Source organism: Lipophrys pholis (genome assembly GCF_963383615.2).
Source record: "Lipophrys pholis genome assembly, chromosome: 21".
Classification (NCBI taxonomy): domain Eukaryota; kingdom Metazoa; phylum Chordata; class Actinopteri; order Blenniiformes; family Blenniidae; genus Lipophrys; species Lipophrys pholis.
Window position 1 is genome coordinate 17580368 of NC_137649.1, and position 13984 is coordinate 17594351.

The 13984-nt window shown below is 42.3% G+C and overlaps 1 protein-coding gene across 2 annotated transcripts in view; it reads left to right on the top strand.

Annotated features, from left to right (window-relative positions):
- ino80 (INO80 complex ATPase subunit) overlaps window positions 1-13984 on the top strand; it is a 33805-nt gene that overhangs the window by 3141 nt on the left and 16680 nt on the right. For both annotated transcript variants that reach the window (XM_080490416.1, XM_080490417.1), the window contains exons 9-27: window positions 99-152; window positions 234-437; window positions 611-815; window positions 1653-1720; window positions 1797-2024; window positions 2132-2212; window positions 3104-3199; window positions 3904-3963; window positions 4052-4194; window positions 4870-4954; window positions 5055-5172; window positions 5548-5633; window positions 6725-6892; window positions 7280-7413; window positions 7780-7847; window positions 7989-8082; window positions 8350-8572; window positions 11463-11603; window positions 12155-12380. In XM_080490416.1, coding sequence (XP_080346542.1) covers window positions 99-152; window positions 234-437; window positions 611-815; window positions 1653-1720; window positions 1797-2024; window positions 2132-2212; window positions 3104-3199; window positions 3904-3963; window positions 4052-4194; window positions 4870-4954; window positions 5055-5172; window positions 5548-5633; window positions 6725-6892; window positions 7280-7413; window positions 7780-7847; window positions 7989-8082; window positions 8350-8572; window positions 11463-11603; window positions 12155-12380 — 2482 coding nt within the window. The remainder of the gene's footprint in view (window positions 1-98; window positions 153-233; window positions 438-610; window positions 816-1652; window positions 1721-1796; window positions 2025-2131; window positions 2213-3103; window positions 3200-3903; window positions 3964-4051; window positions 4195-4869; window positions 4955-5054; window positions 5173-5547; window positions 5634-6724; window positions 6893-7279; window positions 7414-7779; window positions 7848-7988; window positions 8083-8349; window positions 8573-11462; window positions 11604-12154; window positions 12381-13984) is intronic.

The window sequence follows — 13984 nt, forward strand, 5'->3', positions numbered from 1 at the left end:
AGGAATGGAATGGTCACACTCATTTTCGTTTTTTTCACAGTTTTGGGTTTGTGTTACTTTGATGTTCAGTATCATATTCAGATTTTTCCTTTTGACAGACTTTTAAGCAGAAGACTTCTGCTAAGAACCTTGTACTGACCAATGCTAAAAAGGTAAGAAACTGAACCGTTCTTGTTTTCTTCCGACTGTGCTCTTAACTTTTAACGTCTAACTTCTCGTGTGTTTTACCCCAGTTGGCTCACCAGTGCATGCGAGAAGTCCGGCGTGCAGCTATTCAGGCTCAGAAGAACTGCAAGGAGACGCTACCACGTGCACGGCGGCTTACCAAAGAGATGATGCTCTACTGGAAGAAGTATGACAAAGTGGAAAAGGAGCACAGGAAGAGGGCCGAGAAGGAAGCTCTGGAACAACGAAAACTAGACGAGGAGATGAGAGAGGTCAGTGGCATGGAAGCTCTCGCAAACTGGGACTTATCAAATTGTTGCTACAATCGATCACGCGATCAGTTAGAGGCACGCTTTCCTAATCGCCACGCCATTTTAATTAGGACTGCATTTCCACTTTATTCTCTGAGATGCTCTCCTCATGAGTTTCTCTTCTTCTCTCGCAGGCCAAGCGGCAGCAACGCAAGCTGAATTTCCTCATCACTCAGACGGAGCTCTACGCTCACTTCATGAGTGGTAAAGCGAGCGCCGCGGGTCCGGGAGGAGATTCGGCTCAGGAGGACATCCTGCGGAAGCTCGAAGACACTGCAGCCCAGAGACAGATAGACATTGGAGGTGGAGTGATGGTCAACATCGGGCAGGAGGACTATGGTATGAACGGCTCAGTCAAGTTTAATGTGTTAGTGGTGTGATATTATTTTCAATTACCTGAAAAGCTCTAAGCAAGTGACGATAGTAACCTGCTCAATTCTTCCTCCGTCTTCAATGCTATCAGTAACAATCGGAGAAATCATAGAAAAATTGTTGTGCGACACTTTATGATTACGTAGGACTTTTAGAATGTGTGTAAATAATTAAAAAAGAATGTTATATGCTATATTAACACAAACATTGATGATTTTTGCCCATTTGCCTTGTTGAAGCACCTCCCTCTTCCATGCAGTTCCCAAAGTCATCTGATCAAATATAACGAATTGTGACATGATCTTTAACTACAGCACCCATAAAATTACTGACAAAATACATATTGGGTTGATGTTTAGCATCATTTCATTGTAAATAACATATGGCAATGTAGGACTGGACATTTTGGGAGATGTGTAAACAATTTATAGCCTCTTGTGGAACGCCAATGAGAAATATGTTTCAGTCATCTAAATGTTATAATTAATGAAATATATATGGCCAGTTCTACACTTTACCATAATTACAAGCTACATACCAATGTTTATAACTTTGCTGCCTTAATCAAGTTTGGACAGTTCAGCAAGCTCAGAGGCTTGCAAACGTTTTTCAAGTATTTTGAGTTCCCTTTTAAAGAATTAAAAGAACAGAATTCTTCATATTTGTACATTCCTTTAAAACTATCAAGGAAGATACTGACAATGTAAGATGAGATGTGTGAAGTGACACTTGAACCAAAACGTTGCTGCATAGAGAGATCAGTATTAATTCTGTCCTGATGATCTTAATGTCTTGCTGTTGCAGATAGTGACTATTACAAATCCAAGGCCCTGAGGAATGCCACGGAGGCCTACCAGATTCATCAAGAGAGAGTAAGTAAACGTGAGCTCGCCCTCACTGATACTCGTCCATACTGTGGCTAATCTTCTAAATCTTTTCGTGTCGTAGACTCGAATGTTTGATGAGGAGGCTAAGGACAGTCGCAGTGCATCTCTCCACACAGCCGCTGGGCTGCTGTCAAGTGGTGGTTGCGGTTCCGGGTTTGGAGAAAGCTACAGTCTTTCGAATCCTTCCATACACGCAGGCGAAGACATTCCTCAGCCGACTATCTTCAACGGGAAACTCAAGGGTTACCAGCTCAAAGGCATGAACTGGCTGGCCAACCTCTACGAGCAGGTAGCTGCCATCCATTGTCCCAGAGATCAGAGGCTCTTCTGACCAAATGTTGTGTCTTCATTATAGTAAGTATCGACTAATTTGTGTTGTTTTTTTTGTTTTTGCAGGGAATCAATGGAATCCTGGCCGACGAAATGGGACTGGGGAAGACTGTTCAGAGTATTGCCTTGTTGGCTCATCTTGCAGAGGTGACAGAGATCATAGACTTATAAATGTTCCATTAACCATCTGCACAATATTCCACCACCTTCTCTTATTGTGGATTTGTGACAACATTCATCAGGCAGCTTCCATGTGCACCTGCATTCTTATTTTTTTACTGAAAAAGTGCCCAATTTGAGACTTACCAGTAGCATAGAGAATATAAAGAGAGTGAACACAACAACTCTGTCAAGCATGTTTTAATCAGACAGCACAGAAAGCAAGAGAATTTGTGTTTGGTGTGTGAGTTCTGTGTTTCCATAATGCTTCTTGGCAGTACATTTCAGATTGTTGGAAAAGCTTTTTTATCTTTCTTTTAAACTGCCCTACATTTCCAAGGAACATGCATTTGGAAAGAGCACCCGAGCTGAGGATGTCTTCTACACCCATGAATAAATTGTCACATCCTCTCTGGCAATGCCAAAGCCCTTAAATGATTGAAGCTGAAAGAAACAGGAACTTCTGTTCAGCTCTACTGCCCATCCGATTAATGCATGTTCCTGACCATCCCAATGATATAAGATATAAGTCAAAATGAGCCACACATTTCTTCACTTGTTTATAATTTGCAGAAGCTTTAAAGAGGCAGGCAGACTGAATGTTTCTTTGCCGCTCAAATTTGCAGGCTGCAGAAATGAACATGAACACTAAAATATGGATAAAACACAATTTTTCCCTCCATTTAATTTCTGTCGCTTGCCCTAAATGATTAAAACGTCTTGGTCTCATAACTACCGGTAAGTGCAATTCAGAGGGAATGTAAGATTATCAGTCAAATATTACAGATAAGAAGATTCATGCGGTATTCCTGGTAGTTGGATGCGTCTCACCTCGTGATCCGGCAGTATTACAGTGTTTGCTGTTTTGTTTTCTCACAGAGAGATAACATCTGGGGTCCGTTTCTAATCATCTCTCCAGCATCCACGCTCAACAACTGGCACCAGGAGTTCACCCGCTTTGTGCCTAAATTCAAGGTTAGACCGCTGGCTGCGAATACATTTATATATCATGGTTGGTTGGTTTTTCTGGTGTTCTTTTTCTCGCACGCTGAAATGAAGAATGATCCATGCCATAAAAGCTCCACTAGGGGGCCGTATTGTCTCATTTTCCATGAGTGAGCTTTTCTTTCTGCTTCATTCAGTCCTGAAACATCTAAAAATCTTTTTGCATGCCTCAACTGGTCTTTGACCGACTGTTTGGGGGCTGCAATCATTTATCAAGCCCATCAATATGTCAGCCATGCTGCAGTTCACATACACATACCGACAATGTAGCTTGCATACTTCTTTGTTGTGCTCAGCACTCAGCTATTCCCATTTTCTCAGCCAGTTTGGAAATAAATCAATTCCAGTTTATTTTGCTAATGAGGTGTGAAAAGACCCCATTACACAATTTGAAGATAAGCTTCCTGAACGCTCAAAGCAAGACCGACTGAAAACAATAGAAAACCAGCATGTGTTGAGCGATGTAATGATTTGTACATTTTTCACGTTACATTACACATCAACAAGTGATTCAGACATGATGTTATGCTGAAGTCTTTCCTCTGAGAACATCTTTGTTTTGTTTTTTTTGCATTGGTCAGTATCGCCATGCAGCTTTTGGGGAGAAAAAAAAGACATTTAATGACAAAACATTTCTTCTTTTTTTTTTTTTACTTTGCTGTTATGGCCAACAGGTGTTACCATATTGGGGGAATCCACACGATCGCAAAGTGATCCGGAAATTTTGGAGCCAGGTAAGATGAGGACGCGATGAATTCACAATATGTGTCGATAAAGCACCAACACATTCTAATCTCTAGTCTTTTTCCGTCCCGTACATAGAAAACCTTGTACACGCAAAACGCACCTTTCCATGTGGTGATCACGAGCTACCAGCTGGTGGTCCAAGATGTGAAGTACTTCCAGAGAGTCAAGTGGCAGTATATGGTTCTGGATGAGGCCCAGGCACTAAAGAGCAGCACCAGGTACAGTGAAGCATGAACATTTTGGTTTCCATGACAAAACTTTCCCACATCTTTAAGATGTTTTTTCATGCCTCAGGCCTGTGATATTTGTCACAAAATTAGAGAATATACAATTCAGCGACATAGTCTTCATCAGATAAGTAAACCATTCAGGAAAAACTACTAACAAAACTCTGGACTGTTATCCAGACTAGACAGTTATAACCCCATTGTGTCCAAGAGAGGATAAAAACAAATATGTTTTTCTCTTCAGTGGAAGTTTTTTTGGAAGTTTGAAACGGCATATCGCACTTTATGCTTGTGAGAAGAGCTTTCAGGAATGTTAAGTGGATGCAGTTTGTCATTGATTAGTTAGAAATAAGCAGAATAGTGTCATGAGTCTTTAAATCATTTTTTAAAATCAACAAAAATTCAGGAAAAGTATCGTTATCATCCCATAGAGCCGCATAATTATGTATCGCTTTTTGGCTCCTATTGGAGATCGGCCAAAATCCACAAGTCCACTCAGAAAATGTTCTGAAAACGTTCAATCTTAACAACATGTTCAGGCAGTCTGTGATCCCTTTCCCAGTGAAAGTAGATGGTGTGATTATTTTGGAATAAAAGTGCATGAAGATGATAAATGTCCGTGTGCGCTATGTGAGACCACAGCCTCTTGTTTGTGTGTGTTCACAGTGTTCGGTGGAAAATACTCCTCCAGTTCCAGTGCCGAAACAGACTGCTGCTAACCGGGACGCCGATCCAGAACACAATGGCAGAGGTGAATAGTGCGTGCGTGTGTTTGGATTCGCACACTCGTGTGAGTCGGTGCGAGAAACGTAACTACTGCATGTTTTTTTTTTTTTTGTACTGTCTTTCAGCTGTGGGCCCTGCTGCACTTCATCATGCCGACATTGTTTGATTCCCATGACGAGTTTAACGAGTGGTTCTCCAAGGACATCGAGAGCCACGCCGAAAACAAGTCCGCCATTGACGAGAGTGAGTACAACAAAAACGAGCTCCTCTCAGCTTCCCTGTTCATTGTTTTCTCCGTTTTGATCATATTAGATAATTCAGTGATTGACTCGCCTCTTTTGTCTCCTGCTGTGTTTCATGTTTTTATCGTACAACACTTTGTAACACTCTTTCTGCCATGTGCTATGTAAATAAACTTTATGATGATGTCCCCCCTGATGCTACAGAAAGGACGAAAGAAATCTAAAAATGTCTATAGTGCTATGACTTGCTGTAAAGATAAGCAGCCAAATAGACTTATTATTCAATCATATTATCAGAATGATCAGTTTGTTTGCACAGAAGAATCTGTGTGATACTTTTTGTTGCTAAATATGACATTCAGGTTATGTTTTTCAGATCAGCTGTCTCGATTGCACATGATCCTCAAGCCTTTTATGCTGCGCAGGATCAAGAAGGACGTGGAAAACGAGCTCTCAGACAAGGTAACATGGCGTGCGACCAGCTTGTACAGGATTAAGTTTGGTGACAAAGTGAAAGAAACGTGGTTGAGATGGTTTAATCATGTTTATAGGAGATATAATATCCGTATATAAAATGATGGCACATAAAGAAAAGTGGAAATCCAATTTTGGAGACTCATGGATGCAGTGAGGGAGGACATGACATCTATTGGTGTGAGGAAGGATACAGGACCGGAGACAAAAGGGATTAGAGAAAGAGGATCTCCTGTGGCTGCACCAAGAAGAAGGAAGCACGAGCCGCAAAGGCTAATTTCAATTCTCCATAAAAGCATCTATATGTAAAGTCTGTGGGGTTTGTTTTTGCAAACAGTACCAGTCCCTTCTCTAGGTCTTCACACTTTTCTCCTCTTCTGGTTAATCCTTCCTCCATCCACACCAACGTATGCCTCAGTGACATAATAAGTGTCATAATAAGTCTCTGAGCAATGCTTGTGCTGGCAGATCCTCTCGACAGATGTTGGGCTCGGGGTCTCCAGCTGTCACAGGCGCCGCACACATACTCACTCATCCACTGTGGGAGTCTCCATACACAGAGTCAGAGGAATGGCAGAGTTCACCGCTCCCCCACATCTGTCTTTTTCACTTTCCTTTGCACCCACATTAAGCCCTGCCAGCCCACTTCCTTTACTTCTTCACTCTCGTTGGATTCTCTTGTTCAGCCAGCGTACTGAAGCAAACTCTCACCGACGAGGTTCGCTCGCTGTTTCGTCGTCGTTCATGTCCACTGCTTTTGTTGAAACGAGATACTTGATTTAAAAAAAAAAAAAACATATTGATGTTTATTTTAACAATGTTTTGTCAAACTGGGAGTGAGATCTACAACCATAAATTAATGCTTGGTTCAGTCCATTAGAAAACACTGTGTGTTCTCAGAGGACCATACAGCAAATAGAATCTCACAGAAAACAGGCCCTTGGGTCTGTCACACGCCTATCTTCACTCAGCCATGAGAAAGCAGATAATGGTGAGAACAGAACTCTCTTTCCGGAGGGTTTGCTTGTGTATGTGTGCTACAAGGTGCAGGGATGTAATTGCGTTCCTGTCTTGTACAGATTGAGATCCTGACCTACTGCCAGCTGACGTCTCGGCAAAGGTTGCTCTACCAGGCTCTGAGGAACAAGATTTCCATCGAGGATCTGCTGCAGTCGTCCATGGGCACAGCCCAACAGGCCCACAGCACCACCTCCTCCCTCATGAACCTGGTCATGCAGTTCAGGAAGGTACAAGCAATACATTTTTACCACATTAGAATCTTTGAATTAAAACCCATTATTGATTAGATAACCTAGATAATCAATTCCACTTGTGTCTTTCTCCAGCCAGACGTGATGAGAATGTGTTATTTTATCATTTTAAAAAGCCAAAAAACAAACAACCGTACCACAGTTGCAGAAAAACATTTGGAAAAAAAAACATGACGAGATTACACGTTGAGCTCATAGAAATAACTATAGAATGAGAGACACAACAGTTTCCTCATATCTAAATGTGTTAAACATTGAATTGGCAGATGCAGCATATACATTTAGAGGTAATGCTGGCTCATTCTTTTTACGTTTTACTCATTCCAGCTTTCTGTGTGCGTGTGTGTGTGTGATCGTGTGTAGGTGTGCAACCACCCTGACTTGTTTGAGCGTCAGGAGACGCGCTCTCCTTTCCACATGTCCCTCAAGCCCTACATCATGTCCAAGTTCCTCTACCGCCAGGGCCTCATCCACGCAAACAACCAGGCCAAGAACAAGTAAGTCACTTCAGAAACCTTCACAGAAACACTCGATATCCACTAATATATATACACCAAATCCTCAGGAAACAGATCCATTAAAATTTCCTCTGACAGTGTTTTGAGTAAGGTTGAGTTTCTTTATAAAGTTACAATGTAAACATTGGCAGGTACGAAACGTCGTTTTCCCGACAAATTGTTTGTCCTTGTGGACTTTTTGCTTGATTTGGGACTCGAAAAAAGGCAATTACTTCAATTGCAGCCATAATCGTAAAAAGTTTGTGGGTTGGACCGGGACTGGATTATGATCCCAAATTTCGTCTGCCCTGCTGCTTGTCACGCTGTGCGGTGTAACCTGGTTTTTCTCCTCACGTCCTCCTCCAGATTGCTTCAAGTGCTGCTGTCTCCCTTTTCCCCAAATCACATCCAGCAGTCTCTTTTTCACAGGAAAGGTGAGCGCAAATGCATAAAACTTGTCATAAAATCCTGCGTTTTCCAGTACTTCTGTTTCTTTTCTTTTTTTTTTTTTCAAGTCATTTTGATAATTTTTATATTGTTGCTTTAATTCTAAACTAAATTATGTGTATTTTCAGGTGGTGACAAAGGCAGCTGTTTTTCCTTTTTGCGTTTCATTGATGTGTCACCAGCTGAAATGTCCAATCAGATGCTCCAAGGCACCTTAGTGAGGTGAGTATCAAGTTTTCATAATCTCTATTTGTCGTGTTGAAAGAAATTGATTAAGATTAAGGTTAAGGTTAGGGATTAAGGTGTAGCCAGTATATAAAAGATATAGAAGATTCTGTTGTCTATTGTGTGACATAGCAAGTCAATAAAAGCTCAATAGTGACAATCTTTTAAGTGGCAGTAATGGAAATGACTAAATTATTATAAAAACATTTCACAACTGTTTTTTTTCCCCCTTCCTTTTCTGTCTTATGTGATTCTCTCCCACAGATGGTTAGCACTTTTTCTGTCCTTGAAAGCTGCATACCGGCTCCACCACCAGCGCGTGTTTGACCTTCAAGAAGAAGGCCAAGAAGTTGCTCGAGACGGAGCAAATGAGGGGGACAGCGGGAAGTCCCAGCCCAGGACGACTTGCCTGTCTCACAGGGATTTGATTCTGTGGCTAAACAGACCCACTGCCTTCCCCAACATTCGCAACAGTCCTGTCCTGCAGGTAAGAGGAGTTTCGAAACTCGCACACGCGCCATGCACAATGGGAGCCATCTGCTGTAGAAAGTAACGTGTGACAGGACACAAGAAGCTCCATTAAAGAGGCATGTGCTGCTGACGATGCTGAAACTTCCCCCAGAGCTTCAGTCAGCGTTTTGCCACGCATCGTGCTCTTTGCCCCAGGCTTCCTCCTCGTCCACTGGGATATGGCGTGGAACCTAATCCCTCTGCAGCTCTGCTACCTAATAACACTGACTTCCCTCTGTGGGTGTGTTTCAGGAGCCCATGTTGACAACTAACTAGTTTGCTCTTCTAAATACTAAACACTAATTTAAGATTTATGATTATAAAGGGGTTTATTTAATGAAGAATACTTGTTCCCACGTTTTGTTTTAGGTCACTGTCATAACTCTTTGGTTATCTCTTCATCTGAGTCAAATAATTGTCCAAAAAATCTATTATTGAAGTTAGGCCTATGGCAACAATAATGAACACTGGTTTGAGTTATGCCAAGTGTATCACTATATGTAGTTCTTTTGCTATAAATGTAAAGAGCATTCTGACAAAACCAAAAGTTTAATTTATTATCTGTGATCAAAATGTTTTCTGTAAGGGTTTTACACATATAGCACATCAAATAGCAACCAAACATGGTTTCACCTGATCTTTGCAGTAAAGGAACTGCTCTATCTATATCGACTGCTTGTGGTGAAACATTTTTTGTGGATTGGTACAAGTCACATCAGTTGTTTTGTATCGGCATGATTTCAAATCCTCTTTCCATTTATCAGGCTGTTTGACTGACACATGTCACGTCTCTCTGTCCTGCTGTCCAATGGAAACAGTTTGAGTATCTGCTGTTCTTCCAGCACAGACTTGAATCCTAACCAGAAGCTGGCTCTGAGGATATTGGTAACAGGAGTTGGGAGTCAGTGTGGATTGGTACATGGCACCAGTGTGTTGCTCGAGGTTATTTGTAAGATCTGGGAAGAAGTAGCGAATTAGACTTGATCCATCAAAATATCCTGGTAGCTCAGCAGTCTGAGAAGTTTGTTGTGTTTAGCTACACCCCCATGGTTTCATAAGTGTTGGATTCTGTAGCTAAGTGCTCCAAGGTTATGCATCATCAGTTTTTGCATTTTTCTTTTTTTTTAAAGAATTTAAATTTTGCAATATGGGAATTGTTAACTTGGAAAAGATAGGTCTGTGTGAGCCAGTTCAAACATATAGATACCAGCCTACATATTCTTTACTGGGGAACAGCTGCAGGACTGTAAGAAGTCTTCTTTTAAAAAAGTGTCAGAAACACATTGATCAAGGATTTCAGCAAGCAAACAGTTCAGCCATGATATGCATCAGTGTCACATTTCCACCTTCCACCAGTTCTACCTTTTTTGGGTAGAGAACACTCAGAAGTGAATGCTGACAGCGTAATTCCATCCTCTTCCTCCTCTCTTGGCCTCGTCACGCAGATGTCTCAGATGTTCGGTTCCCCCCCCCAGAGCGGCTTAAAGGAGCAAGCAGAAAAATCTAAGAAACATGTTCAGATATGAGCGAGAAACAGAAACTTTCTGACACCTGGGGAGCGAGTGCCGATCTCCAGACTCCCACAGTTCTTTGCAAGCTTCTTTCAACTCCTCATTTTTCTTTTTGAAGCTGCGTGGGGCTGGCACACAGTGCCACTTCTCTCTGCTTGGCTCATCTCACTCTGGCTCTGTGCTTGATAGAGTGGTCAGTATTGCGTTCAGCTTTCCTGCTGGTCCTGTTGAAGAATTGAGGCAAGCAGAAGTCTGAACACCTCCCGCTATGACCTGAATTTTACCCACATTGCTGCAGGTTACTGCTTCGGCTCGACTCTCTTTTTATTTGTCCATATCATATTATAAGATAGGCAGGTGTTAGTCATGTTATAAATATAGTATACAATGAGTGTCTGATAAATATGGTGCATTTATAACATTGTTATATATGTACATCCATCAATATTTTCTTCATTCCTGTTTCCCAAATGTTACTCTGGTTCCCGCTCAGACATCCTCTTCAATGTTTGTTAAGAAAACAATAATCTAACCATTTTTGATTTATGGATGCTCTCCGAAATGACAACTCGTTTTTCCTCACACACAACATGTTGATCCTTTGGTGTATCCACAGTGGTTACACCAGACTATTTGTTGCTTCACTTGGTGAAATACTTGGCCATTGTTTTGAAAAGCTAATATGTTTCCTTTCTGCTGCCAAGAATCCTGTTGTTTTTTTATGGAACAACATAAATTTCTACTTTCTGTGGCGGTTTTGGCATGACATGTTATTTTGCTCCTCTTGCCATTAGGTGGCATTGTGTAACTACAATCATGCACAGCACATCTCTAAAGCCTCTACCCTGCTATATTGAAGTCATCCATCGGGTGTATGCCCATATTTGTGTTTCTACTCCATGTCTTGTGCCCAAATATATGATTACACGGTAAGACAACCAGTTCATCCAGTGACGTATGCAATAAAAATTCCATATAAGCTGGATTAATCGTACATTTTACCTAATAGTTTTAGCATTTAGCTGAAATGTTAGATAATATTTGAGAAATACAACAAGTTCAATTTGCTGCTTATGAACCCATGAGCAGTGGACCCGGTAACCTCTGCATGCTCCAATTTGTGCGCTTTTGCGATGCTTCGGCTATAATTTTGTGGGTTTTTAGTTTTCTTTTGTTTCCCCGCGTTGCAGCAGTTCAAAGTAAGAATGTGTTCAGGAATCGCTGTAATGACAGTGATGGTGTTTATGAAAATTTGAGCTTTTTAAAGCATTTCACCGCTTACGGTTTACACAGTATGTGGATCGAGATAGCTATGTTAATGTGTATGTGTGTGGCTTTCCTTCTTTTTTTTTTTAGAACTTGGTGTTCACAGCCTCCAGGCCAGGCATGGTGGGACACACAGACATGACAATCCACAGCAGAAGCTCTGCCACCAGCGTAGTTCGAGCCTGCCAGCCCACGCTGCCACCCAAGTTCCTGCTTGCGGCCACACCCAGGGTATGTGCATCAGCAAGACAAATCTCTTGCTCTCATGCAAGCCTTTAGTGGGCTTGCATGGACAGCCAGTGTTGGACACCGGGACATGTAAGACAGTTAAGTGTTTGGGTGGTCGTGGAAGTGGAAGAAGGAAGCACTATGGACGATGCCTTTGTGGGCCTCCAACAAAGAGAATCTCTTATCTATGAATAGTGTGTGTGAGACTGTGTGTGGTGTTGACATCAGTGCCTTCCAGCTTCCAGCTGCACTTAAAACAAACAGAGCCTCTAAAAAAGGGCTCTTTGCACCGGCTATTCACCAGTTGTTAGGCATCCTCTTGCCTCCCCCTCCTACACACACACACACACACAGATGCAGAACCTGCTGATTCAGCCAAATCATGCCGTGAACTTCCATCTGCAGCACAGATCGTTCTACTATAAAGCCATCAATGGTTGTAATTGTTTCTTTGAAAGCCACGTGCAAAGCAAATGTTTACCCATGTCGGTGTGATGTTCATGATGTTCTCAAATTCCGTTATTCTATCACAATAGTATCATTTGGTTTCCTAGGTGACGGCAGTTCCCATGGAGCGTTATTGTGACGACCGCAGTGCCGAGTACGAGTGGCGGGTGACACGCAGCGGAGGGGGCATGATTTTCAGAAAGTGTTTCCTGTACGGTTCACCTGAACTCGCCTCAGACTGGAACACGAGAGCCAATGCCTTTCACCCTCAATGCCCTGGCGGCGTGATGGCCCTCTACCCTCGCCATGGATGGTCCTTCATAAGGATACCAGGTGAGGGATGCATGTTCCTGTGTGAGTCTTTCCATTGAGGGGTAAATATCAGGGACCAAAACGCTACCTCATAACGTTTTGCATTTACTGAAGGCCTCCGAAGTGACACAGCTGTGCAGTAGATGGCACTTTTTATTCATTGCAAGAAGGCCCTTATTTGAATCCAGAAAAAAAACACAAGGAGATTCACCAGTCTCCCTGTCAAGTGACTTGTCTCCCTACAATGCAATAGATTGAGGGGACTTCTGTAGAAGGTAACTCACAAAAAAAAACTGACTGTCAGTTTCCTTTGATTATGTGAGTTTGTTGCCCAGAAAAGCTTGGGTTTGTTGAGGGTAGGACCAGCTGTAGCGATGTGGAGGGTGTTTAGTTTCCAGGGTTCAAAAGACAGATGGATTTCCAAGCTGACAGAGGTCACTACCTTTCTACACACAACATGTCCGTTCTCACTGACCTGCTTGACCGTCTGCACCTCTGATAAACTGTCCAAGTCGGGGATTTCTTGCTTAATCAGGTTCCTGGCAAAGGATATTAATGCACGTGCCCTTGCTTGATAAGCCCTCAATGCTATAATTCTTTAATATTTTAAGTACGTACAGATTTTCCTTAGAATGACCTGGGTATACATTTGCAATCATTTAAATTGCTACTACTTCCTTTTCAACAAGACACTTAATTTGATGTGTGACAATGCTAGATTTTTTTCTTCTTTTTTTTTTTTTTACTTGCACCCATTTGTGTATACATGTGCTTGTGAGAGTGTTTGTGTTTAAAAGTGAGAAACAAAACAAGTATTTGTGTGTCTGTGTGAGAACAGTTTGAAAGCTCTTGTGAAGTTATATGGAGGCAGACAAAGCGAGGAAGTTTAGCTACTGGTCATTGTTCAAGTGCTGAGTTAGGTAACACTAATAGATGGTCCGTCTGTGTGCGAGTGAGTGTGTGTATGTGTGTTGTTTGTGTACAGTCGAGCCCATTCAGGGCTCTGTGCCGCGCTCACACGGGCCCTGAGGTGTTTCTCACCTCCCCGCTCACACTCTCCCACGCTCTGAGCCGTTGCCTTTCCTCACGCCCAGACGGAGGACAAGCTTCACCTCCGTCTCTCTGCCTAACGGACAGTAACGTGAGTGCCGCTGTGAAGTCACTATCTGGCCACGGCCGCTCACTCCGTCTGGTCTGCCACTTCTTTCTCAGCCTCAGTAGGAAGGAAGTGACCCAACACTCCGGCACCCGTCCTCCACTGAACACATTGTTGCCACATCAAGGCTCAGATATGTACAGTAGCTCAGCTGAAGTTTCCCACCCTCACTCTCCTCCGCGCTCCCAGCCCCACACCTTAAGAACAAATGGCAAAGCTGAATAACTGTTTGTTTTGAGCACCATGGCGTGAGTATGGCTGCCCACTGATATCGATGGAAGAATCTAATCAGACGACTTATTAGGATTCTGGCCCAGAGGAGGAAAAAACAATTGAGGCTGTAACATTTCTGGCCTTTTTTAATGTGAAGGAGGAATTTCCCAGAAGGAAAGATGTTTTTCATTCAAAAAAATAATAATTAACCAACCTACATTCAGATGTAAACATTAATAACAAGTTGCTGCACTTC